The sequence below is a fragment of the Pan paniscus genome, chromosome 1 (genome assembly GCF_029289425.2).
Source record: "Pan paniscus chromosome 1, NHGRI_mPanPan1-v2.0_pri, whole genome shotgun sequence".
Taxonomy (NCBI): Eukaryota; Metazoa; Chordata; class Mammalia; order Primates; family Hominidae; genus Pan; species Pan paniscus.
The window spans coordinates 225,944,359-225,970,026 of NC_073249.2; the positions used below are offsets into that span (position 1 = coordinate 225,944,359).

Consider the following 25,668-nt stretch of genomic DNA (forward strand, 5'->3'; position numbering starts at 1 on the left):
TCCTCCCAGGCTGGGCAGGGGCTCTGCTGGGCTCCTCCGGACCTGGTGGGCATGGTAGGGGCTGTGTCTGCCTCTGGCCTGCAGACCACGGCCTACTGGTGCCACCCCTGGGAACCTGAGGCCAGGGGCCAGGTGGCGGCTCTCTGGCAAGCTCACACACACAGTGTGTTGGAGGTGGAGCCCCCAACCCCAGCCAGCCCCTTCTCCTGCCCCAGGAAGAGTCCCGGGGAGAGCTCCAGGTCCCAGCCCTGCCCACCTCCCTGTGCCCCTCCTGTTCCTTTGACCTCCAAACAAGGGAGCAGTGGCCATTCCTCCTTTCCTCCCACCCATGGTTACCAAGCGAAGATGACACCGAAAGAGAGCATCAAGCCAGTTGCTGCCATGGAAGATGGAGTCTGTGAGCCAGAGAAAGAGAGATACACAGAGAGAGGCAGACACAGAGAGAGTCAGAGAGACACACACAGAGAGGTAGAGAGACGGGGTGGGGATAGTGGGGGATGCCTGCCTCACCCCTTCAGCAGGGCCTCAGCCAGGACACCCTCCAGACCATGCCCAGGCCCCTTTGGCATTAGCAGAGGACAGCGTAGCCAGGCCACAGCCAGGAACCAGACAGGACCCACCTGACCTGTGTCTCCTTCCCAAAGCCTCTCCCTCTTCGCTCCTGGTGCCTAGGGGGGTGTCGAGACCAGCTGTGCAGAGCAGCTCCTCGCAGGCAGGCCTTCCTGGAGGGCCAGGTGCCCAGCCCCATAGGCAGGTTCCTGCACAGCCTGGCCTGGCCTTCCCTGGGAGCCTCAGGCCTGGGCTGAGTAAGCCAGGAGTCGCTGGGCCTGTGGGCTGGCTCAGCAAGACCACAGCTCAGCAAACTGCGCTCTGGGCTGACCACAGACCCATCAGCCCCTTCGTGTCCTGCCTCCAGGCCCAGGGGCAGCCAGCGAAGGTCAGGCCCAGGGCCTCCCGGATGACAGAGCCCCCAGCTGGGGCTTGCAAGGGGAGCTGCCAGGCCCAGGGCTGCCGGCCCTTCAGCGAGCCCTGGGGAGTCTGCCTGGGGCCAGGGTGGTGCCTGGCTGCCCTCTTGTCCTCAGCTTGGCCTCTGGCGGTGGCACTCGTGAAAATGCTGGACACTCCTTCTCCTTGTACTTCCACCTCCCGCCCACGGCAACCAGAGCCAGGAGCCAGGCTGTGGGGGCTCCGAACACAGCTCCAGGGCCAGCAGGGCCTCCTCAGTCTGTGGGGCCGCCTTCCTGAGGACCCGTGGGGAACAGAGGTAGCTGCCCACACCAGCCCCCCAGCCTCCTTGGCTCCTGAGGTGGACCACAGCCAGGGAGGGGCCCCCAACAAGGGTCCAGGCCCTGCCCACCCCTGCCTTACAGCCCAGGAGTCCCCAGGGGGCAGGCCAGGATTCAGCCCCAGCTCTCTCTGCCCCTGCTCCCAGCTGCCCAGCCCAGTGGCTGCTCCCTGGAAACCCCTCGGGGACTGCATCTTGGCTCCCCAGTGGCCTCAGGGAACCAGCAGCCGTTCTCCCGCCTATCTGCAGCCAGGCCCCGTCCTGGAGACCCTGTCCCGCTGCCCCAGACCTGACCCCACCGGGTCCTCATCCACCCACACGTCGAGCATGTCCCCTGCTAGGGCCCCACCTGCCGGCTTCCATCTGGGGACAGGAGAGAGGACACGTGTGGGCTCCACGGTCCTGCCCAGGCAGAGAGAGGCAGGCTGAGCACCACGGGGCTGCTATACCCTTGATGGGGTTAGCGGGAGGGGAGGCTCAGTGCCTGGGAACCTGAGGGCATTTCCTTCCACGGAGCTCCAAGCAGAAGCGGCCTGGGGCGCAGCCAGGCTCCCTGCTAGGAGGGCGGGTTTCAGGCCCACAGCTCAGAGCATGGGTGGGGTGCCTGGGCTGGGGGTCCCTGGGCTGGGGGTCCCTGGGCTGATGGCCTGAGGGAGATAGGAGGCCAGGCCTGCAGGGAGCCAGGGGGGCCGTGAGGAGGAGAAACAGCTCTAAGCGGCAGGTCTCGGCGAGGCCGCCTGTGTCTCATGGTCTCCTGTGGTTGGATCCACCAAGTCCCCCAGGGCCCTGCGGGTTGTGGCGAGTGGGCTCACGGAGAGAGGGCGGCCTGCGCCCACTTCCCCAGCAACGACTTGGCGGCTGGGGCCTGCGGGCCGGGATGGGGGGTGTGGTGGTTCTTCCCGGGAACGGACCCCCAACTGAGCAGAACAGGGAGGCCGCGCCCCAGAGAGAAAAGCACCCGAACCCGCCAGGCTGGGACCTTCCGGGAGGGCAGGGTTGGCAGGGACCCCCCCAACCCCGAGCTCGGCCGAGCTGCAGTTCCCGCTTCCACCGCTGGGGGTCGCACCGCCGCCCCCGCCCCCGCCCCCGCCCCCACCGTGCCGCGGGCGGTGAAACCCGTGAAACGCGCGCCGTCTCCGCGGGGCCTGGGGTGGGGAAGGGGGGACGAGCGGGGGAAGAGGGGTACGGGGGGGAAGGGGGAACGGGGGGGCGCTTCCTGCCGCCGCCCTGCCTCCCGCAGCGGCCTCTGGGGGCGGCCGCGCCCACCGACGGGAGGAGCCGCAGCCTCTGAGACCCCCGCACTTAGCCCGCCGGTTCCGGGGGCGGAATTCCCACCTCGGGAGCCGCCCCCACGCTGCAGGAAGCTCCCAGGGCCTCCCGTCCCGCCCCCCAGCCCGGGCCTGCTGCTCGGACCAGCCGCCCCCAGGCCGGAAGCCCCCGCCCCACCCCGCCGGAATCCGAGGCGCTGGCCGCGAATCTGGGGGGCGCCGCCCCGGACGGCAGGGAGGGTGGGGTAGCGGAAGAGGCGGCGGGGGCGGGGGGGAAACTGAGGCTGCGGGGCTGCCCCTCCGCGTGGGGAAGTGGGGCCCGGCGCGCTCCGCCTGACTCGGGGCCCCCAGTGCCCCCGGACTGGGAACGGAACGGGCGTCGGGGAGGCCGCCCCGGCCCTGAGGACGCGGCGCGGGGCCCGGGACGTGCACCCCTCCCCACCCCCCCAGCGCGGCTTCCGGCCCGGGCGAAGGAGCGGGATTGGGAAGGTTTCGGAGCCGGCGCTGAAATTCCTGGGTAGTTCCTCCGCCACCGCCCTTCCCCCGCGAGGCCGGCCTCCGACGGGGCCTCTCCAGGGTGAGGGGCAGGCCCTGGCCTGGAGCCAGAAACAGGATTTCCCCAGATGCCAGGACAGCGCCAGGGCCGGGGACAGGCCGGGGCCCCACTGCGGGTTTTCTGTCCTGCGCAGCAGTGACCCCGCAGACTTCGCGCACGGGGCGCAGGATGGGGTAGGGGGCCCAGAGCCTTGGTCTGTCGGACCCTCAGCGGCCAGCGCAGGTCGGTGGTCATTTCGGAGTTCCGGCCACTGTCCTGTGCAGGAGTGACCCTGGAGGCCGCCTTGGTTTGGCCTGGGGGGATTTTAAACACGGAGGGGCCAACACCGAGACCCGAGAGACCCCGGCCTAAACCTGACCCAGTGCCGGCCACACCAGCCACGGCCCTCCTCGCATCCCTGGGATCACAGAATGGGACAGCCTCCCCACCCACAATCCCCCCAGGCCCTGGCGAGGGCAGCTCCTCCGACGCTACAGCCTTTTTCCTAGGACTGTTTTTCCTTAGAAACAGGAAGCTGGGGCGTGGGCATCACGTCCCTCGGGTGCAGGCCCCACCAGGGGCAGGGCAGAGTGGGGCTGGACCACAGGGCACACAGTACCTTGCCCAGCTCCTGCCCCAGGGTGGGCACAGCAGGGCGCAGGGCGGTGTCCATCTGCGACTGGTAGCCTGGCCTAACCTGGGCATAGCACCGACCAGGGTCATTTCACCCAGCTGGGGGCATCTCCATGAGGGAGGACACGCAGAGCTCCATCGTCTGTCCCTGGTTCCTGCTTGCCCTCCACCAAGACCCCAGCCTGGCCAGGCCCACCTTGCAGGAAGGGCCAGAAGGTTCCGACAGCAGAGAGGGGGACAGGGCTGTCAGGGAGAATCTGGCAGGGCCAGGCCAGGGGGGCAGCAGCTGGCACTGGCCAGGGTACACGGGACCCTCCAGGGTTCGGGGCTGGTGGCCTGCCCGGCCCCCACCAAGGCCTCTAGACGGCCCTCGACCCTCCACACCCCTGGTCTCTGGTTCTAGATCTGGATGGCACCCAATCCTGGTTTCTGGGCTGAGCTGGGCAGCCAGGAGCCCATCCTTCCAAGCCAGCCAGTTGTATCTCCACGGGGCCTGGGCACTTGGCACCCCTATACCTAAGAGTGTCCTTGGGACAGCTGCGGGGAGGGGCAGGAGACTGGGAGACACTGCTGCCTGGGCTGACCCAGGGAGCCCCTGCCTCCAGCCCCTACCTCCCCACTTCCCCACAGTTCCCTATCCCTGGAAGTTTCTGGAACAGGCCTCCTTTGCAGGAGGAGCCATGGAAGCCGAGCCTGGGCTGCACTTCTTGCCAGTAAGAGCTGCCAGGCCCGGCCATGGGAGAGAAAGGTCCGTTCCCAGCCTGGCTGGACACCTGGCCCAGCACAGGACACTGCAAAGACAAGCCAGGCTGGCCAGGCTGCCCCTGCCGGTCCTCACCCGCAGCGGGGCCACCTGCTCCAGGGCTGGGTGCCCCAGCCATTGAGGCCCCCACCCACCTGGCACAGGCCAGGCACAGATGGCCATGTGCGTCACTGAGACCGGGGGGTGGCAGGGCTGGGCGGGCATCCAGTCCCCAAATGTTCTGTCCTCACCCCCTCCCCAGGGTCCGCTGTGGGTGGAGTAGACAGGGCAGTTTCTGTGGGGAGGGTCGGGACCCCCCCGGGGCCAACACATCAGGGTCACGACCCCATCATTTCTGGAGGGCAGGCGGCCCTGGCCTGGGGGTGTCCCTGTGGGCTCCGCACCTCCTTGCAGGGGAGGCTCCGTGGGGTCAGAGGCCGGGTCGCCTGGAGCAGGACCAGCAGCTGTGCAGAGGCTACGAGAACAGAGTGGGTGGGGGCTGCCTCTTCCTGGCCAGAAGGAAGTGGGGGAGTCAAAGCAGGTGCTGGGACGTGCGGGTGGCCAGGCCTGGGCCAGGATGGGGTCGGGGTCTGGGCCTGTGGGCTGGGGCAATGGGTAGAGCCCCTCATGCAGCCATGAGGGGGTGTCCAGCTTGGGGGCCCCTGGCCATGCCCTTGGAGCACTGCGCTGGGGCAGGAGGGCGGGTTGGGGGTGAAGTGAGGGAGGAGCCGGGTCCCTGCTTAGGCTTAGGGCTGGGGCCGGACACGCGGGCCTGAACCAGTGGCTGCAGTAACTGGTCAGCAGTCTCCACTCACCACCTAGGACGTGCTGGCCGCTGCCTCCCCAGACAAGGTCAGGCTGCTCAGCCGCTGTCAGCCCCCTTGACCACAGGGTGGTGGGTGAAGGCTGGCAGGACTGTGGCTCCAGGAGGAGGGGGAGACCAGCACAGCTGAGACCCAAGGGTGGCCTAAGGACAGCTGTTGGTGACTGAGGCAGAAATGAAACGGGTGGGGCACAGGGTGGGGCAGAAACTAGGGAGGTGGGGGAGCCCCCATCCCCTTCCCTGAGCTCATCTTCCCCAGACCCCAGCTCTTGGGGGCTTGGAAACAGACACTGCCAGGAACAGGGGTACTGGGAGCTGCCCTTCCAGGGAGCTGAGGCTGGAGGGCTAACCCGTGGTCCCTGCAGAGGCCCAGGCAGGTGTGAATGCTGGGAGTCCTGAGCCTGAGGATGCAGAGGTAGGGTGGGGAGGGCCATCTCTCTCCCCCAACCTCTGCCCTCCCCTGGCATGGAGGCAGGGAGCTTCTCCCACCCAGGCCTCCTCTCCCCCAGCACTCAGGAGACCCCTGGATCACTTCGGAACAGCTTTGGGAAGAGGGTTCTGACCCTGGGTGACGGCTGGCCTGGCTCAGCAGGTGGCCAGAGCCCTTTAAAGCTCTAAGTTTATACCCAAAGGTAAACACCAAAGAGAAGCCTGGGGCAGCTTGGGCAAGAACAACTGAGCCCAGAGCACCGCCCCTCCCTGCCCCCACGTGGCTGCTGGAGGCAGTGCCTTTGAGTCTCCGGGAGGGCCGGGAGGGCCGTCATCAAGCCCTGTGGTGCTCAGCTCCGAGGCAGAGTGCCCACGTGGCCACAGGGACGGTCCTCGAGGCCCACCCAGGACCTCGGCCCAGCCCTTCCCCAACTCCTCCCCACTGCACTGGACCCCAGGCTGGTCCTCTGTGCTCACAACTGACTCAGTCTCAGGGTCCTGCCAGTGGCACTCTGGAGCCGCCCATCCTCTGCCCCCCAGAACATGCACGTGCCCAGGACCAGTCCACACCCACTCCTGCTGTGGCCCATGTTCCCCTCGGCCCACGCCCCTGCCCACTGCCCCCAACACCCAGGGGCCTAGCCTGGATGGAGAAGCCAGGCCCACGTGGAGTGGGTGTTTTGAGGCCTGCTGGGGTACGCCTGTGTGGTCTAGAGGCCGCCCTGTACCCTCCATGGGGGCTCTATGAGCCCTTTGGGGCCCTGGGCAGGGAAGAAGGAAGCCCCTATGTGGCAGTGAGGGGAGGGCCAGGTCTGCTCTAGCCTCAAGCTTGGGGGCACTTCCCGAGGGGTGGAGAGAAGAGATGGGGACCTGGGAATTGTGCCAGGAGGCTGGGGAGAGGGGCCGGCTGGAGCCCCTACCAGCCCATGCCTTTCTCGGACCACAGCCGATGACCTATGAGGGCCTGGATGGGCTGGAGATGCTGGATGTGATGGCCTAAGGAAGCCTAGAGAGGTGGTGGCCTGGCACCCCAGGGAGCCCACCCGGGGCTGTGCCTCCATGAAATCGGCGTGCGGCACGGCACTTCCAATCCCCAGAACAGGGGTCTGGGAAGGCCCCCCTGTGAGGTCAGGTGGGGAGAAGGGACCTCTGTGTCTCCCTCGGGGCAGCTCGCTGGGGTCCAGGGTTCTGATGCCACCTCCCCTCTCCCCCGCAAGTAACCCAGGAGCTCCTCAGGGAGCTGGCGATCCACCCCTTGGGGACAGGTCTGTCCGTGCGGGAGCTGGACCTTGGCCAACCGCAGGTGCGGCCTCAGAGGCCCCCATGGAGGCCCAGCCGGGAAGGCCCCATCCCGTCTTCTGTCCTGGCACTGCACTCTGTGGGGCTTCCTCCCAGCCGGCCCAAGGCCACGGTGGCCTCAAGCCAGGGCTCCAGCCACATCCAGTGCCACGAGGAGGGACTGCAAGCTCCCTGAACCGCAGAGGAAACGGTGGCCTTGCCCAGCTCAGAGGGGATGGGGACTAGGTGAGAGGGCAGTTGTGCCAGGGCGGCCGCCTGGACCCCACGTGCCCTCGGGGTCGACGGAGACTCCGAGGCCCACATTCTGACCTGTGACAGCGCCCCCACCCACGATGGCCTGAAAGCGAGGGGGTCCCAGCCGCCCGTGTGTGGCCGGTCTGGGGAGGGGCTGTGGCGGGCGCACGCACAGCTGTCCCGCGGTCCTCTCAAAGTCCTTTATTGTACAATGTCATCTGTTTCGGGGTCGGGGAAGGACTAACAGGTACACAGCGAAATAGATAAATATGCCAAGCTCTTTCTTTTCTTTTTAAATCAGGCATTTATAAACAAGAAAGCATACATTAATTACATAAAAATAGTTTCCGAGTAGCAGAGTAAGCATCATACTGTCGTTAGCAGCAGCGTGGGGCACGGGCAGGGGCGGGGTCTGGGTGATGTTAAAGGTAGAGATGGAGCTTTTTCCTTAATTGAAAAAAAAAAAGTCATTTGTGACTCCTGACTTAAAGCGAGAACGAACATCTCCCTGGACCCTGGTGGGCTGAGGGAGGGGTGGGGGGGGCCAGGGCTCGGACCCACAGGGAGGAGGGATGGGGGGCCGGGGCTCGCACCCACAGGGAGGAGGGGGTGGGGGGGGCCGGGGCTCGGACCCACAGGGAGGAGGGATGGGGGGCCGGGGCTCGGACCCACAGGGAGGAGGGATGGGGGGCCGGGGCTCGGACCCACAGGGAGGAGGGATGGGGGGCCGGGGCTCGGACCCACAGGGAGGAGGGGGTCACATGGGAAACGCACACGGGTTTCTCCGTCTCCCCTGCCCCCCGGCAGGAAAGCATTTTTTTTTTTTTTCCTCAGTTAAAAACAGCCCAGAAAACAAGACAACTCTCAGGTAAGAAAAGAGTTTCTGAAAAAGGACCCAGCATATACATGTATAATACAACGGTGAAAAAGGAAAAGGTATTTACAGGTGAACTGTTTTTACATTGGCTAGTTCTGTACGAAAAGCAGACATTATGTGTATGAGTTAGCTGCTCCAGAGATATGAATGTTATTGCTGTTGTTTTTCCCTTCGTTAAAAATCTTCTTTCAGTATAGAAATATAATGAGAATTAAACTGAATACACAATCACTTAGATGAAGGGCCTCACACACAGAGGAGTCAGCAGCCCACACAGCGGACACCTCTTCCCCCTTCTGCTGAAAAGAAACGGACTCGCACCTGTGCCAAGGGGAGCCAGGCGTGCACCCCTCGGGGCCTGGGACCCCTCAGTCCAGAGCAGCCCTGCAGCCACAGCTGCCCCCTCAGGCCCCTGACAGTGGAAGTGACCCTGGTGAGCCGAGGCAAGAGCTGTGGGAACTGCCTGGGAGGGTCCCGAACTCGCCTGCCCACGTCCGGGTCCCACTGACCGCACGGGCCTGGCAGCTGCAGGAAAGGGTGGGCCCAGGTGACACTGGTTGGACCCTCCCAGAGCCGAAGTGGGGAAGGGCTGCCACTGCAGATACAGCGCTTTCCGTTTGGGGCAAGATGGGGCGGTGGAGGCGTGGACCCAACGGTGACCGTCGGGATGGAGCAAGGGCAAGGAGAGGCTCTGGCCCAGACACAGCTTGGAAAAGCTCATCTCCCTCTGGGGTCTAAAAACTCAAAGCAAACGGAGCAAGCCTGGCGGCCCTGGGGATGGGGCAGGGCCTCTACCTCACTGTGATCTTCGACCTGGCGACACAGGACAGCCACACAGAAGCACGCCAACACACTTAAAGCTTTGCTCCAACTAAATCATTTAGTTTCCCTTGAAGAAATAACTGAAAAAAAAAAAAAAAAACTCTGGTAAAACAAGGCTAAAAACAGCATTCTGCGTGTTGCATAACAAAACCGACCCTTTACAAGACACGGTAATAATGCCCGCTGACGGATCTACCTACGGCAGAGGTGTGGAATCCATGCACACAGAACAACCGCAAAGAAAACAAAAGCAAAGAAAATTCCAAACAAACGCTGCATATACATGATGTCCCTTTTGCATTGCACTTTAGAAGGGGTGGGGGGCTTCAGCAGCAACCAAGACCCCCCTCAGTAAACCAAGGGCAAAACCCCGCAGGCAATTCCGCCACCCAGATGCGAGGGCTCAGCAGTCTCTGGTCTTTGCTCGTCACTGCCCCGAGGTCGTCTGTACCTGGGCAAGTAACCTCCACCTTCTGTGAGCGCGTGCAGCTGCCGCGGGTGTTAGAACGGATTCAAGCAAAGAACTCCTGTAAGATCTTCTTATGTAAATAAATACCGTAACTGTAGGATAGGTAGCCGCCTCCTGTCTACTGGGAAATCATTTTTCAAGCTTGGGCATAAGAAACCTTATACAATTTGCATAAACAGGTGAGAGTAAACGAGATTATTTGGAATAAATGCAAGGAACTTATTCTGAGAGTGGCAGATTCAGTCGCTACTGAAGACATATCTTGGGGGTAAAAAGACACGAGTCAGGATTTGCTGTACAAGATGCTGGAAGGCACAGAACGACCCCCGAAGTTCAGTTTTTGCATTTTCGTTTTCTTGTGATTCCCTTGTTCAACCAAGCACCAGAGGGGGTTTCTAAGCACTCGAGCACTTCGGATTTGACTGCTCTATAAATCGGTAAAAACCTCAGTTCACTGGGGAATAGAAAGAGAAGGGAAGGTTGTGGACAAAGTGCAGTTCTAAATATACGTTTAAATGAACGAACAAAAAAAAAAAAAAAGAAAGGAAAATTGAAATAATGCTGTTTTGTTCCAATGCTGCAGCCTCAGTCCCAAAATGAAGGGAGCGACGTCTGCCGAACTGAAAAGGGTCGCCCGGTCAGGCGGCACGTGTGCCCGGAGGGGCTGAGGGCGTGACCGCCAGCCACGGTCACCACCCGACGCAGGTCAGTGCCTCGTGGTGGAGGAGCGTGGGCAGAATCACGGGGTGCAGAGGAGCCGAAGCCCGTCCCCTCAGCTCTGGGGCAGCTCCTGTGCGGCTCTGCACTTCCTGGTACCCGTGGGGACGGCGCTGGCATCGACGGCGGCGTGGCGGGCGGGGTGGGCGGCAGTAAGGCGGGCAGTGTTCGAGCTCATCTCGCACGCGGCACTGTCCCTGCTCTCCCTGGCAGCAGCAGGAAGACCTGGGTCCTTGTCGCTGAAAAAATAGACTCTGAAGAAAAACCCCTGCTGTCCTCACGCAGCCGCGGGCAGATGAGCTGTGATGGCTTCCCCGGGTGGGGAGGGTGGGGCGGCCGCCACCCCCACTCCGTTGCGGGTCTTCAGATGGCGTCGTGTGTTGGGGCTTTTAAAAGTGAGTCATTTAAAAATGTGTTGATTTTCTGAATTTCAAGTCTCCTTACTGGTTTTAAATAGCTTATAACAAAAGTGTAAATGTTAGAATGTTCCAGCAAGCAGAGGACCAGCAGGCCGCCGAGCTGGCCCCGTCTCCAGCTGTAGTTGGGGGACACGGCTTGCTCACTTGAACTTGGCCGGTAGAAAATTTTGCAGTGGATTCCAAAACTACATGGTTACAAACACTCGCTTGGTAATAGGCACAGTAAGACGTTGTGCTGTGTGGGCTGCAGGGGCGGAGCCGGGCAGAGCTGCACCCGCGTTGTCGGCGGCGCTGCGGCGGCAGGCCCGGAATCTACGGCTCCAGCTCCGCAGCGCCCTCGCTGCCCGCAGCCTCGGGGCGGGCCCGCGGCCACAGCTGCTCCTGCAGCTCCTTCACCACCTTCTCCAGGTGCTCCCGGGCCTCGCGCTCCCGCAGCAGGTCGGCCCGCAGCTGCTCCCGGTCCGCCTCCGCGTGCTGCAGCTTCACCTGCAGGTCTTCGATCTGAAAGGGAGCCGAGTGGTCACAGCAGCGCCTGCTCGCCGCCCTGCCCCGGCCCGACGCTGCTTCCCCGACCCGAGGCTCCTGCGCTGCTCCCTGTGCCTCCCCAGTGCCGCGTGCTGGCCCCTCCTCCACCTGCTAGGACACAGGCTCACGAGACGCAGGGCCCAGCAACCACCCACCCTGTGCCCGTCAGGGGGGCACGCACTGAACGTGGTCCCGGGCCTGGATTCTGCTCCAAGGCCTTTCCGGCTGGGCAGGACTGGCCACCGGGGCCCACGGCGGCTCCACGCCCACCGTGCTGCGTGCCTCAGTCTCCCCACCCGCATACCTGGGCCGAGTACTTGGCGCGCAGGCGGCCCGCCTCGCAGCCCTTGTCGCACACCCGGGCCTGCCGCGCCTGCTCCAGCTCCCGCTTCAGGCGCAGCCGTGACTCGTTGGCCTCTTTCATCTTCTTCTCGTTCTCGGCGCGGAGACGCTCGATCTCCTTCCGCAGGTTACGCTTGGCCTCCGTGGCCTCCCGCAGCTTCTCCTTCTTGGCCACGCGTAGGAACTCCAGCTCCTGGGGGCCGGAGGCGGCTCGGGGTCACTGCGCAGCCGGTCCCAGCACACCCCCCACCATGACCAGCAGTGCTCAGCCCACCCCGTGGGGTCATCTATCTGACAATGTGCCCTGGAGCCCCGCCCCCAGCGCGCCATCAGCCCAACCCGTGTGGGGCCCCGACCCCACAAAGGCTTTTCAGACCCCCATCCTGAGTTTCCGCCAGGCCTGCGGCAGCTGTGCTAAACCTGGGGGCCTGAGTCAGTCACTTGAGGCTGCGGCGGGGCCTCCCCCGATATCTAGGGCCACGTTCCCCTTGGGGGCAGCCAGCCAAGTAGGCCCTGGCTCCCATCAATGTGAGGAGGGCAGCCTCAGACATCGCACCATCTGAGGGCCCCGGGTCTCCCCACGCAGCCAGATGGAGACGTCCATCCGCCCGGCGCCTCCGCAAGCCCCCCCACTCTCCCCATTAAAATATCCGTGTGACTCACACCCCACGCTGCAAACACACCACATGAATATTATGTGGGAAATCACACCTCCAACCAGAATCAAGGACAACAGTGGCGGGGGACGTGCTGGGGCGAGGGACTGGCACGCGCAGGAGGGCACGTCGGCAACCCTGCAGCTCTGAGGGCCGACGGGGTTGTGTTGTGCTAAGGCCCACGCCACGGAAGCTGCCAGACGCCGCCGAGGTGTGAATTTAGCGAGGCCGGGGCCGGGTGAACAACGGGCCGCCTGCACACCTCTCTCCCCAGGCAGCTCTGCCTGTGAACCGCACCTCCCTCAGTCATGTCAGAAAGAAACCTAAACAACGTAAAAGGAGGCGCGAGACCGGAGCTGCAGCGTGAGAACCGTGAGGCGGAGCCCAGAGAAGCAGCGTGTGCAGGTGGGTGTGTGTGTGTCTGTGCGGGCCGAGCCCTCTCCTTCCTACTCGGGAGGCCTGGCGGGAGCCGCCTTCTGAAACACCAGGCATTAGTAAGCACGCCCCTCACGCCTGTGTTTTGCAGACGCCAGGTCTTGCTGGCGGAGCGCGTGAACACCCACTCCTGGAGCACACAGAGCAAGGAACTGTCTCCATGCAGCTGCTCCCAACTCTTTCTGCCACTAAAAATAGCCCGGCCTCCCTTATACCAGAGGAACATGGCTACTTCCTCAGTGGGGCCACCACGCAGGGTGTGTGATCCTGATGGGGAAAGCTGTGGTCAAGCCAAATGTAGTGGCCTCCTGGGATGTCCATCAGCCTGGGGACACTGAGGGGCTCACCATACCCAGGGCTGCAGCTTTTGGGAGACGGACCCCCAAGGTCCCAGGCAGGCCCACTGAGGTGGAGGCAGAGAGGAGCGCATGGGGCAGCCAGGAAGGGAGGCAGCACCACCTGTGCCCGTTCACCTGGTGCAGGCTGTGCTCACTGCCCGCGCCCTGGACCTCCCAGCACCACTCGCCCCACTCACCTGGTGGAGGCTGCGCTTGGCCTGCAGGGCTGCGCTGAGCTTCTCCTCCTGCTTCACGCGCATCTTGACCACCTCATGCAGGAACTTCTCTTTGGCTTCCTTGGTGTCCAGGCCGCCCTCCAGTGCCTGCCGCAGGTGCTCCAGCTCCGCCTCCAGCCCACTGGGGGCGTCGGCAGGGGCCGCAGCATCAGGGACGGCCGAGGGCAGGGCACGCGCACCCGGGGAGCCCAGGTCCTTGGCGGAGCTGGATGAGGTAAAGGACGGGGAAGAGAGCGAGGACAAGGAGGAGGTGACTGAGGAGGAAGCAGAGACAGAAACGAAGTCACGGAAGTGCCCGGCAGCTCCACACCAGGGAGACGCGCCGCTCCCGGAGGAACCTGGGAAACATGGGGCCGCCAACGCACCCCCGGGCGACCAGCCCCCCTCAGCCAGTGCCACCCCCACAGCCCACAGGGAGTAGGCACAGAAAGCGACTCACACGTACATTCCTCCCTGCTTTCAACTTCCACCTCCGCCTCCGAGTCCTTGTCCTCCTCCGGGGCAGCCACGGGCGCCAGCGTCTCTGGGGCTCCTGGGGTGTCCACAGTCAGCTTCCGCTTCCGAGGCTGGGTGCAAGTGGCGAGAGGCTCGGGGGCCCGGGAGACGGCGGCGGCACACGGAGGGCTGCTCACAACCTTCTGCTGGGCCGGCGGTGCGAGGGCCACGTTGGGGGCCACGGCTGTCTCAAAGCTCTTGTAGGAGTAGAAGCTGGAGGGGCAGGCGGGTGTCGGGAAGGTGCCTCTGTCCCCAAGCACCACCCAGACCCATCCTGGCGTGCACCCCCTCTGAAGGTGTTAAACAGGAAAGACTTTCCCAGCTCCGAATCTTCAAGTCAAGCTTACAGTTCCTAAGAACCCGTAAGCGTTTTCTGCTTGCTGGGTCTCTTGCGAAGGCCAGACACAGGCCGACCAACACATCAAGAAGCTGCGCCCAGCAGACAGGGCTCCACCCACGACTCCACCCAGAACACAGGGAACGCTCTAGGTGTGCTCTCCCTGATGCCAGCCAAAGGAACGAGACTGCCCTGACCAAAAGGCGGCAGGTCTGGGCACCCAGCCTGCAGAAACATGGGCGCGTCCGCATGCACAGCCCTTGTGGAGCCTCCCCCCGTGATCAGAAACACCTGTGAATGGCGCCCACTCACCTGTCTCGGATGAGGGCCGGGAGGTGTGGGGAGAGCTCTTTCTCACTCGCTGACACTGCGGGGGACCAGGGTCGGAAAGCAGAGAGGCGCTGGCGAGGGTGAACACAGCCCAGGCTCTGTCGAGAAAGAGTTGTCTGTGTGAGTGACCAGGAGAAAAGCCACTTCATGTCCCTGAGGCTGCGCCGGGTGCCAGCCCTCAGTAGGGGGCAGGTGGAGCCGCCAGCCGCTGGGTCTGCCCAAGGAGAAGGGCCCAGTACCCACCACCCCAAGGACCCCGACAGGCCCCACAGCACCTTATTGGAAGAGCCGGCCAAGGTCCGCAGCCAGCTGGACGGCTTGTCCTTTTCGGAAGGTGCGGGGGACTGGGAAGAGGTGTCATCTGTTTTGGGTCTTATGGAGGCCGGAGGCTCAGAGGAGACCTGCGATCAATGAAAGGTTTTGTTGGCACCTGTGGTTCCCAGGGCAGGGTCCCTCCACCAGCCCCGTGGCTGGCACATGGCAGTCAGAGCCCCAGGCACTCCGGCCACGAACGACCCTGAGCGGCGCAGAAGGCAGATTCCAGGGCACCCCCCAGGAGACCAAGTCCACTTTGCATAAAGGCCCTTAAGCCACACTCAACAGGCGCGTGGAGGCTGTGCCGAGGGACAAGTCATCTCCGAGAGAACAGAGCGGACCTTGTCCTGCCGTTCCGGGTGACCTCACCCACGGCTGCAGCAGGTTTGGGATAGAGCACCAAGACCCACTCTCCCCTTCCACAGCGGCTCAGCCTGGCCGGGAATCCCTCGTCCTTCTCCTGCCAAACCCCTTTCCTAGAACCCGAGTGTGTTCTCAGAGGGTGCCCAGCGCTGGGCACTCAGCTCAACCAGCCACAGCGCGGCGAGAGCCACTCACGACGGATGCGTCTGGGAAGGGCAGCTGCAGCACAGGGGTGGTTCGCGGGGAGGGGACACCGTGTCCCTGTGGGCCACTGGCACAGGTGCATTAAAGAGTGGCCATTCTGGCTGCCCCCTCCCCACGGGAAGGAAACATTTTCAAAACGAAGGACACCATCCCCAAGGAGCCTGGCTCTACAGGATGGCAGCACACACACCTTTGCCTCGCTCCCTGCCAGCCCCGCTGCTGGAGGAAGCTACAGGATGGCACCACACACACCTTTGCCTCGCTCCTTGCCAGCCCCAGTGCTGGAGGAAGCTACAGGATGGCACCACACACACTTTTGCCTCGCTCCTTGCCAGCCCCGCTGCTGGAGGAAGCTACAGGATGGCACCACACACACCTTTGCCTCGCTCCTTGCCAGCCCCGCTGCTGGAAGAAGCTTAGCGAAGGTGCCCGGACCCAGCCCACCCAGGACCAGGTGTTGTGTGTCAGGTGCTGAGGCACATCCCCCAAGAGCCAGTGAGTGATGTGGGTTGTGTGCTCGGGGCCTGAGCCGGTACATCCAGCCTCAGGCAAACGTGAACCCCCACAGCCCTGCGGCTGGAAACCCCTGAGACGTGCTGCCCGCGAGGCACAACTGAGACCCCAGGTCTCCTCCCAAGCAAAATCACAGGGCAGTCTCCGTCAAATGGGCCATTCCTCTACTGCCAAAGACCCCACAGGACAGCACAGTCTCCAGGGCAGCTGGCACCAGGTCTACACCACAGGCCAACGCAGAACAGGCCACACAGGGCAAGGGGCCCTTCACAGGGGTGAGGTCCCACTCACTCTACCGAGGCCAACCTCAAGAGGAGGCAGCAAAGTCGGGCGGTGGGGGCTCCGCCCTTGCCCTCAGCCAGGAAGCCTTGGTGGACAGAGCACACTCAGGGCCGGGGGCTCTTCCCACCTCCAGGACTCTAGGAGAAGACGCTGCATCAAGAACCAGCCTCCTGGAGGCAGCAGGGACCCTGCTTCCCTAGGGGGAAGATGGGGCGCAGGGCAGGCTGTCCATCAAGGTGCTCCAATTATGGGGATGGAGGGCCCTGGGGGAAGATCTGGCCAAAGCCCGTGGCCTCCCCTGCAGCACGTGCACCCACCCTGCAGCCCTCAGGGAACAAGCAGGGTGGGGCCAGGGGAGGGGCAGGTGCCTGGCTCTGACCTGGGCCCAAGGGAGAAAGATAAGTGCTCGGGCGCACAGGGCCGGGGACGCAGGGCAGGCAGCCCCTGAAGGCTCACGGCTGTGGATGGTTTTTTTCAGAGACACTAAAATAGCTGTTCAGGAAAAAAGACACTGAAAATACCCCCTCTATGTGGCGGCTTTCGAGGGGAAGTGAGTGTTGATGACGTCTGGCGGAGGCCCTGACCGCAGGGTGCTGTGCCTGGCAGGGGCGGGTGCCATCCTAGCTGCAGCAGAGCCCCTTCCGGAATCATGCGGACCCTCCCGAGAGGCACAGAAGGCCGAGGACGCCCGGCTGGGTGGAGCTTCCTGTCTAAGCAGCCACTGAAGCGGGCGCGGAAATTCGGCTCAGTTATCACCCGGGGAAAAGCCACAACAGCCGGCGCTGACTCCGGGAGACTCAGAGACTCCTTGAGGGGAAAGAGTCAGATGCCTCAGGCCACCTCCATGAGAGCCAACGCCTGAGAACACGGCTCTGCCTGGCGGGGCCCCAACAGCCGCCCTGTGGAGGTGGCGGGAGGACCGTAGGCCCGGGGCCCCGAGCCCTATCCGCTCAGTGGTGGGTGGCCGAGGACCCTGCAGATCTGGAGGGTTGAGGCAGATGGGCTCAGGGCCATCCTTGGGGCCAGGGACGCTCCTGGTCTTCAGGGAGCCAGGACGAGCCTTCGGAGACATGACTCCGTTAAGACTCCTGCCGACCCCTCATCAGGCGACTCCCGGCTCTCAGGGCGGGCTCTCTGCAGCATCAGAGAAACGGAGAGAAATGTGTAAAATAGAAGGTGTCTGCGCCCCTGTGGGCCGGAGGAAGTGACACTCTCAGAGGGACTGTCACCTGAGCAGTATTGGTTTCTCAAAGCCTCAGGAAGCAGACAGCCGTCTTCAGGCCTGGGATGCCACCCGCCCTACCAAGGCCCCTGGGGGCCCCAGTGTCAGCTGTCGGTCAGGGACAAAACCACACCCAGTGACAGACGGCTGAGTCTTACTCTGGGAAGAGCAGCTACGACCGCTTGCCTCTGGTGTGACCCTTTCTGGGGCTTCAAAACCCGCCCTTGGAGCCCACAGGCCATGAGGCAGGAGCACGGCTCTGGACCTGACACACCAAAGCAATGGGGCTGGGCCTGGATAGGCCTGCAAGGGGCTGCCCCATCCCAAAGCCCTTCAGGCCACTGTCAGCTTACACAGCGGAGGCCAGACGACACACCGCACTGCCCCGCGGCCACTTCCCCTCCTGGGGTCCTTCCCCACACCCCGAGGATGACCAGACAAGCTACCTGGCCAGCAGGCACCCGGGCAACGAGTGTGAGCTTGCACCCAAGAACAGGTGCCCCCCTGCCAGGGCAGAGCAGGGCTGGACTGAGGAATAGCGGGCCCAAGACTGTGGACACCCTAGGCCCTCTGACGGAACAGTTCCTGAGCAAAGCCTACAGGACCTATGCAGAGGCGGTGGCCCAAACAGGTGAGCCAGCAGCGGATGCCTGCCGAGGACTGGGCAGCCACAGTACACTGCCACAAGCCAGCCACCAGCTCCCCATGGGGGGGGTCTCAGAAAAGACGCTCTCCAAAAATGCACACCCCACCCTTGGGGGCCCTGCGTTTCAGGCCTGTAAGGTGCCAGGAACAGAGAAGAGCCATTGGGAAGGCCTTGGGGACCCTTTCCTGCCTGACACGTACAGATGCTCAGGGCTCAGAGCGAAACGCTGGCCCATCCCCTGCAATAAGGAAAGGGAGTTTGGAGGTCACAGAACTGCCTTCTCCCTTCCCCAGGCCCCTGGCTCAACATGAGTGGGGGCTGCTTCTCCTGCCAGATCCCACAGGGTCCAAACACAGAAGACCTCAACCCCCCAGAGCAAGGAGACGCTCCATGTCCCCTACCCTGGCAGGGAGGCTGGAGTCCTGGACAGCTGCCGAGGGAGACGCCGCAGAGGCGGAGGGCACTGAACCCAGAACCGAGTGCAGCAGCGGTTACAGCTGGCCTCTGTCCCCAGGCACCTGAGCCACTCCAGACAGGCTGAACCCAGTCTGCACATGTCCTAACAACAGCTCCTCCCAGGGCACCGAGACCCCGGGTCGTCAGCTGGGCCACTTCCCCCACTGTGGCCTCAGCGCCTCTCACTTCCAGAGCCCGTGAGGAGGACATGGGCACAAGCTGCTGCCCCGCCTGCCCGTGTGCCCCCCCCCCCCCCCCGAGGCAGGGACGGTCACTCGGGTCCCCGAGCTGATGCCCACAGCTCCGGGCCTTCTCCACACTGAAGCTAAATGATGGGGCTCAACGCCGCATCCCCGCCCTGCTGGCCACTCGGCGCTGACGGTCGCTTCCTTGAACCTTCTGAACACTGGGGTTTGAGTCAGCCTTTGCTGAGAGGATTCACACCCCAAATCCAAACAAAACAACCACATAGAGCCTGCTGTGAACCTCCACGACCACCCGGCATCCACCCACCCAGGGCTCACAGGCACCAGCAGGCAAGGCTCCACCCAACTAGAGAAGGCAGCTCCCACACCAGGACCCCCCAGGACAAGACTCCGGGGAGGCGGGAGTGAGTAGTGGGCAAGCACCACAGGGTGAGCTCTGGGCACCAAGGAGCCCATGGCCTGGAAGCTGGCACACGCGCCCGCCCACCACAGGCACATTCTTGCTTTTGACTGATGATCAAAGAAGGCCCCATTTGGTGGGCGCGTTGATACAGCAGCCAGGATCGGCCACGTCTGTCTCTGAATGTCTGCACCTCACCTGGGATGTGGCCTGCCTGGAAGCAGCACCCAGACCCCAAGGCCAGACAGGCCTGCCTGTGAGTTTTCAGCCTCCCCTTAGACTGGTCTCTTTGCCCTCATTGGTAAACGGGACCCCGTATTAGGGCCAAAGGATACAAGGTGGGAAACAGGACCCAGGCAGGGTCCCGCCTCTGCTCATGCTGCCTCAGGGAGCTGCTGAGAAAGCCGTCCGGCCCGGGGACAGGCCACGGCCACACCCCAGACCATCCTGAGCATGGGCAGCTGATCCAGGAGCCGGGGACCACACCTGCTCCAAGGGAAAGGCGCACAGCTGCAGCCATGATGATGTCAACACAACTCCCTCCAACCACAGGGACAACCACAGGGAACTTCGCAGAGTGAAGAAAACCAGTTTTCTGTTCAACTTGCAGCCCAGCGACCTGTCAGGAGGGCACCAGCCTCAGTCACCCCAGGACCCCAGTGTCCAGCGGCCAGTGTGCCCTCAAGCCCCCACGAGGGCGCGCATGTATCCGGCTGAAACAGACATTGAGGCCTTTGTGACGCCGGCTTCACATGTGAACAACGCACAGTGGCAGAGCGGTTGAGCAGCCCACAGGTCAGTGCAGGGGCCACCACCAAGCTCTGTGGGTCAGGCTTCCGTCTCCACACCTGCATGGATGCTCGGCCCATGACCACCCGGTGTCAAAACTGCACCCTGGTGCAGGGGGATGGACCCACAGCTTGCGGCTACACCCCAAGGCCTGCCGCACGGCACAGCCCACCCTGCAACCCCTCCCGTGCGTCCCCTCAGCGTCTTCTCCTGCCAGGCTGCAGCCACGGGGTAAGGGGACCCTCCAGGGGAATGCATGCGCCATGGGAGTGGCCAGTCTCAGACCTGCCCATGCACACCGGGCGGGCCCACGCCTCCTCTCCTCAGCATGCAGCATCCGCAACCAGGCACAGCTGCCATGATGGGAACTGGAGGGAAACGTGCGGCCAAGGGCCGGGAAGTCCTGCAGACGCAGATGCTGCCTCGCAGAGTGAGTCCGTGAGCGCCAATTCGTCTCTGTACAGGGGCCACGGGCTTATGGAGGGGATGGCTGCCACCAATGGGCAACGCTGTGGAGTGGCGCAGATGTTGTAGGCACCAAGAAGCCTCCAGAAGCTGCCAGCCACAGTCCACAAGGTGGTGCAGCCCTGGGGCCACAGCAGGTGGAGCGGCAGGATCGCCCACAATCTGGGTTCCGAGGAGATCGCCTGTGCTGGTGTTCTGACATTCCCAAGAGGCCGCTCACAGCGTGGTGAGCAGGCTGGGCACTCGAGGTCCTGCCTGTGGCCCTGCTCCTGAAGCACATGGCCCAGCAACACTCTGCTACGCTGAGGTTCTCTTCGGTGTGGCTGAAAACCCGTCTGCTATTCCTTAAAAGGATACAACCCAAACTTCAGCCGTGGGCCCGGCGTGGTGGCTTATGCCTGTAATGCCAGCTCCTTGGGAGGCTGAGGTGGGAGGATCACTGGACCTCAAAAGGTCGAGGCTGCAGTGAGCTATGATCCCACCACTACACTCCAGCCTGAGCAACACAGTGAGACCGTGTCTCCAAACACAAACTTTGTGGTTTTCAGACCATCTTGCCACATTCTTCAAGTGGAAGACGGCCTATGCCCACACCAAGAGCCTGTGCGGGTGCCTGGCACCTCCATTCAGCATTTTCAAGGGAGGCCACCAATTCTCACCTGCAGAGGCCACGGGCCTTGTGGGAACAGCACGGTGTGCTCTCATGTCCCTGGCTGCAAAGACTGTTTCTGTGCACGGCCTCCTTAAACCATTTCCCGGACTGAACCGTCTGTAGAGCCGAGGCTGCGAGCGCACGTGAAGGTTTTCACAGCAGGAACGCGGCGGCCTCAGTCCAGACTCCCGCCCCCGCAGAAGTGCTTCCATGACACCAAAGCACAAGGAACAGAGAGAAAACACAACAACAAGGCTTCCCAGAAAACAATCACGACGTCTTTGTGCTTCAAAGGACACCATCGAGAAAGCGAAAAGACAGCCCACAGGATGCAAGGGAAAACGTGCAAACCCGGTAGCTGGTAAGGGACCAGATTCAGAACACATGAAGAACTCTGCAAGTCAGCAAGGAAAACACAAAACACAACCCAATTTCCAAATGGGAGAGAATTCGAGTAACCATTTCTCCAAACAGGATACTAACATCCAGTAACCGCATGCAAAGCTGCCTGACATCATTCACTGTGGAAACGCAATCACACCGCAGGGAGACGTCAACTCACGCCCACAACGATGGCTAGAATTGGGTTTGTTTTTGAGACGGAGTCTTGCTCTGTCACCCAGGCTGGAGTGTAGTGGCACGATCTCAGCTCACTGCAGCCTCAACCACCCAGGGCTCAAGCAATCCTCCTACCTCAGCCTCCTGAGTAGCTGGGACTACAAGCATGTGCCACCATGCCCAGCTAATTTTTTGTATTTTTTTTTTTTCCCTAGAGACAAGGTTTCACTTTGTTGCCCTGGCTGGTCCTGAACTCCTGAACTCATGCAATCTGCCCACCTTGGCCTCCCAAATTGCTGGGACTACAGGCATGAGCGCCTGGCCTAGAATTTTTTAGTTTGGACAAGTGTTGGTGATGACATGGAGACACAGGAAGCCCTATGCATTGCTAAGAGGAACGTACAATTATTTAGCTGCTGTGGAAAACAGTCTGGCAGGTCCTCGGAAGCTTAACACAGTTACATCACCCAGCAATTCCAGTCCTCGGCGTACACGCAGGTTACTGAAAACACACATCCACACGACAGCTTGTGCACAAGTGCTCACAGCAGCAAAGTGCAGCCACCCAAGCATCCAGAGACAAATGACGGGATAGATTGTGCGGAGTATGATTCAGTCATGAAAAGGAAGGAAGGAGCCTTGAAAATACTGTGCTGAGGCCAGACACACACAGTCACACGTGGCCCGGACACAGCCACACGTGGCCCGGACACACAGTCACCGTGGCCCGGACACACAGTCACCGTGGCCCAGACACACACACAGTCACGTGTGGCCCAGACACAGTCACACGTGGCCTGGACACGGTCATGCATGGCTCTCATACACACAGCCATGCGTGGCCCAGACACAGTCACGTGTGGCTCTCATACACACAGCCACGCGTGGCCCAGACACACACACAGTCACGTGGCTCTACTTCTATGGAATGACCAGGACAGGCCAATGGCCAAGATCAGTGCTGGCTGGGATTTGGGGCCTGGGGAGTGACAGACCACGTGCATGGGGCTTCTTGTTGGGGGTGACAAAAATGTTCTCAACTTAGATGATGATGGCTGCATATACTGAAAAACCATTAAACCATATTCTGTGGAAGGAAGAATTTTATGGTACGCAAATTATATCCGAATACAGTCTTAATTTTAAAAATCAAAAATATGAGAGTGAATTCTTGGTCGAAAGCCAAACTGTCAAGGTGAATGGTTTTCACTGCAGCACGGCCCTCAGAGCCAGACAGGATGAGATGCCTGGGAGCCAGAGGGGCGCTCGGCTGGCATGGATGCTGCCATGACATGCAGGGGCAGCTCCTGGCGCAGGGCTGCCACACTGGCACACCTGCGTGGACACACAGGACACCAGGAAGGCTCCAGTTCTGAGTCTTTAGCAGCTGTTCAGGGTCAGGCAGCGCTCACCTGCCACAAAGCCCACAGTGCAACTTCACCTCTGGAAGCCTAGTTTTTCACCTTCTAAAGCCCATCAAGAACAGAAAGCTCCATCTGAGCCAGGGGCCTGACATCCACTTTAGGGAACATTCTGGTCCCTGTCACCAGGGGCATCCCACAGAGCCCTGCCACCACCCTGAGGTCAAGTCTCCTTTCCAGAGGGGCCCCACTGTGTGGGCATGGCCTCCATCCCAGGCACAGGGGGTGGCAGTAATGGTGCCGTGGAGGGTGGATCCTGCCCTGCTGGGGGAGTCGCCTGCGCAGACCCCAGCCCAGGTGCCAGGAGACTGGCAGACGGGGGCCTGAGGGCCCTGGGAGAGCAGGTGGCTCTCGGGGAGACAAACATGTGAGAAGCAGCTAGCGGGGGGAAGGCCAGGCCCCCAGAGGCCTCCCTGCCATGGGGACAAACATGCATAGCCATCCCTGGCAGCCAGCACCTCCCACAACTTCTGGGCAAGACCGAGGGGCTGGCATCTACGTGGACCCACGTTCAGTGGAGGACGTGACAAGGTGGCCCTGGGCTTACCAGTTCCCCGAGACAGCTAACGGGCTCAAGGGAGGAGGAAACAACACGACGTGGTCTTCTTCCTGCCAGAGAGGTCAGGTGGTCTCTGGGGCCTGCCCTGGTCCCCATATCCCCGCACGGGGGAGGCCAGCGGGAGTCGGGGCTCTGGATGGGGGCAGCCATTTGCTTGCTGAGGAGAGCAGCCACACACAGCCAGCCTGATGGTCACCGAGTGCCAATTTTGTGATTTTCATGCCATTTAGCAGATCACCAGATGAAACCTTTTCTAGAAATGTCGCCCTGCCCGGCATCAGGCCTGCCTTAGACCTCTCCATCCTGGGTGTGACTCACAGCAGCTGAATCCTGCGGAGCTATCAGGCTCAAACCCCATGGGCACCAGTGGGAGGGAGGCTCTGGAAGCCCCCGCTCAGGGGAAGAGGAAGCTGCCGCACCTATCACATCGGCTTCTCAGGACCACCCCGAGACCCTCGAACCTTCCTGCACGACATCCTTCCAATATCTGAGATGAGATGAGCACCCCTCCATGTTCTGTGCACCTCAGAAAACATGGGGAGCCTCCGAGACCACAAATGAAAGGAGAATGAAAAGCCCAGAGTGGCCCCCATCACATGACCATCCTGCTGCCTGGACCCCCGTGGTGGCGCAGTGACCACCGCCTGCACTGGAAGGGACAACCCAGAACCCACGACAGATTCCGGGAACCCGCAGCCACAGGCCTGCTCGCCTGGCATGGAGTTTCAAGGTGCCAGCTGAAGAAGCCGGGAAACGGGGGCTGGGACAGGTAGACGGTCCCAGAGGCCGGGCAGCAGCCACCAGACCCAGGGGCCTTGCACGGGGATCCCAGACAGAACACAACGCAGTGCCCAAGAACAGGGGCAGCGGAAACACGAGGACACGCAGCTTAAAGCAAGACACGGGGAATGAGAAGGAGACATCCCAAACACCAGGGAGATACCAGATGCTCGAGCAGAACTTTCCAGAATAAAAACCGTTCAAAGAAATCATCCAAACACAGTCCAGAGAAGAAGAGGGCACGATGGTGGGGACAGACACGCAGAAAAGGGGACGGCCAAATGTGCCTGGAAGGAGAGGGCGACGCAGGAGAACCTTCCAGATGTGGGGGGGGGGCCTCGCCCTGGCTTCTCATCTTCAGAGAAGCGACATCCGCAGGCCCCAACCCTCGGCTGGACCTTCCAGGCCCAAGGGCAACACCACTCAGGGCCCGTGACTGCTCCCTGAGCACACAGGGCAGCCACCCAGGGCCACGCCGGTGGATCCCACCACGAACCTCAGGTCTAACATGGTGAGTCCCGATCGCCAACCAAAGCAACAGAACAAAAGCCTGTGGGGGCCAGAACCCCGCTCTGCACAGTGGCCTGCCCCCGCCCCACTCACAGTGGCCTGCCCCGCTCAGGCCCGAGCCCTACCGAGCCTCCGTCCTTGTGGGACTTCAGGTTCAGGTTTATTGACAAATTTGCCGGGTTCCTGCCAACCCCTGCTCTCCCGTGCACCCTGCCCAGGAGTGAAGCCCCACAGAACAGTGGCTGCTAGACAACAGCAGGCCCCACTCACCACCACCCAGAGACTGTAGGAAGTCCACAGGCCCAAATGGTGCCGACATCCTCGGCTGGGAGAGGGTGCCACTGAGACACGGCCTTCGGCTCAGCGGCCCCGCCAGGGACAGGCGTTGCTTCCTCCAAAGGGGGCTCCGCACAAACTGTGCCTTCCTGCACCTTCAGGAGCCCCGCCGGCGTCAGAAGACCACCCCCACCTCCCCAAGTTTCCTAAAAGCCACAGGCCCTCACGTCCTCCCCAGCAGGGGCACAGGCAGAGGACACTGCCTGGTACCAGGCCTTCCTCTCTCCCTCCCTTAGGCGAGGGTCATGTCCACACACCCAGGTGGGCACCGCATCTGAAAAGGACCTGTGGGTGATGACCACAGCCCAGAGACAGCTGTGGCCAGGTCCACACCCCTCCGTCAGAGCTGCCCCCACACTGCTACGGCTCCCCAGGGGGTGTGGGCTACACAGCTAGGAAGGAGGAGCTCTCGAGGTGAGGTCTCCACCTGGCTGCAGTCAGTTCTGAGTGTGACCCCAGCCTGGCCCACAGCAGGTCCCTGATGAACGTCTGCTAGATGAAGGGTCACCCCACTGCTCAGTCCTTCATGGGGCACCCAGGGCAGCCCACTGTGGCCACCCTACCATGCAGCACAGCTCAGAGCTTCTATAGGCAAAGCCCCACCCCAAAGCCTGGACAAACCCCAAAAGCCCGAACCCCAAAAGCCCGAGGTGGGCTGTGCTCTCCTACGTGGCAACTCCCATGCAGCCCTGAGCAGGGCAAGGAGGCGTGGGGACTCCTCTCCGGGGACTGGCAGAAGCTCGCA

General features: G+C 62.3%; 1 protein-coding gene across 2 annotated transcripts in view; it reads right to left on the reverse strand.

The window, feature by feature from the left end:
* Positions 1-7,508: 7,508 nt before the first annotated feature.
* SKI (SKI proto-oncogene) overlaps positions 7,509-25,668 on the reverse strand; it is an 85,228-nt gene continuing 67,068 nt past the window's right edge. Inside the window, exons 2-7 of one of the 2 annotated variants that reach the window (XM_003807318.6) lie at positions 14,522-14,647; positions 14,229-14,344; positions 13,530-13,792; positions 13,046-13,338; positions 11,382-11,612; positions 7,509-11,053 (exon numbers count right to left, since the gene is read on the reverse strand). In XM_003807318.6, the coding sequence (XP_003807366.2) occupies positions 10,865-11,053; positions 11,382-11,612; positions 13,046-13,338; positions 13,530-13,792; positions 14,229-14,344; positions 14,522-14,647 (1,218 nt within the window). In that variant the 3' untranslated portion in view covers positions 7,509-10,864. Of the gene's footprint in view, positions 11,054-11,381; positions 11,613-13,045; positions 13,339-13,523; positions 13,793-14,228; positions 14,345-14,521; positions 14,648-25,668 lie in introns of both variants that reach the window. The other variant, XM_034953502.3, reaches the window with a different exon arrangement.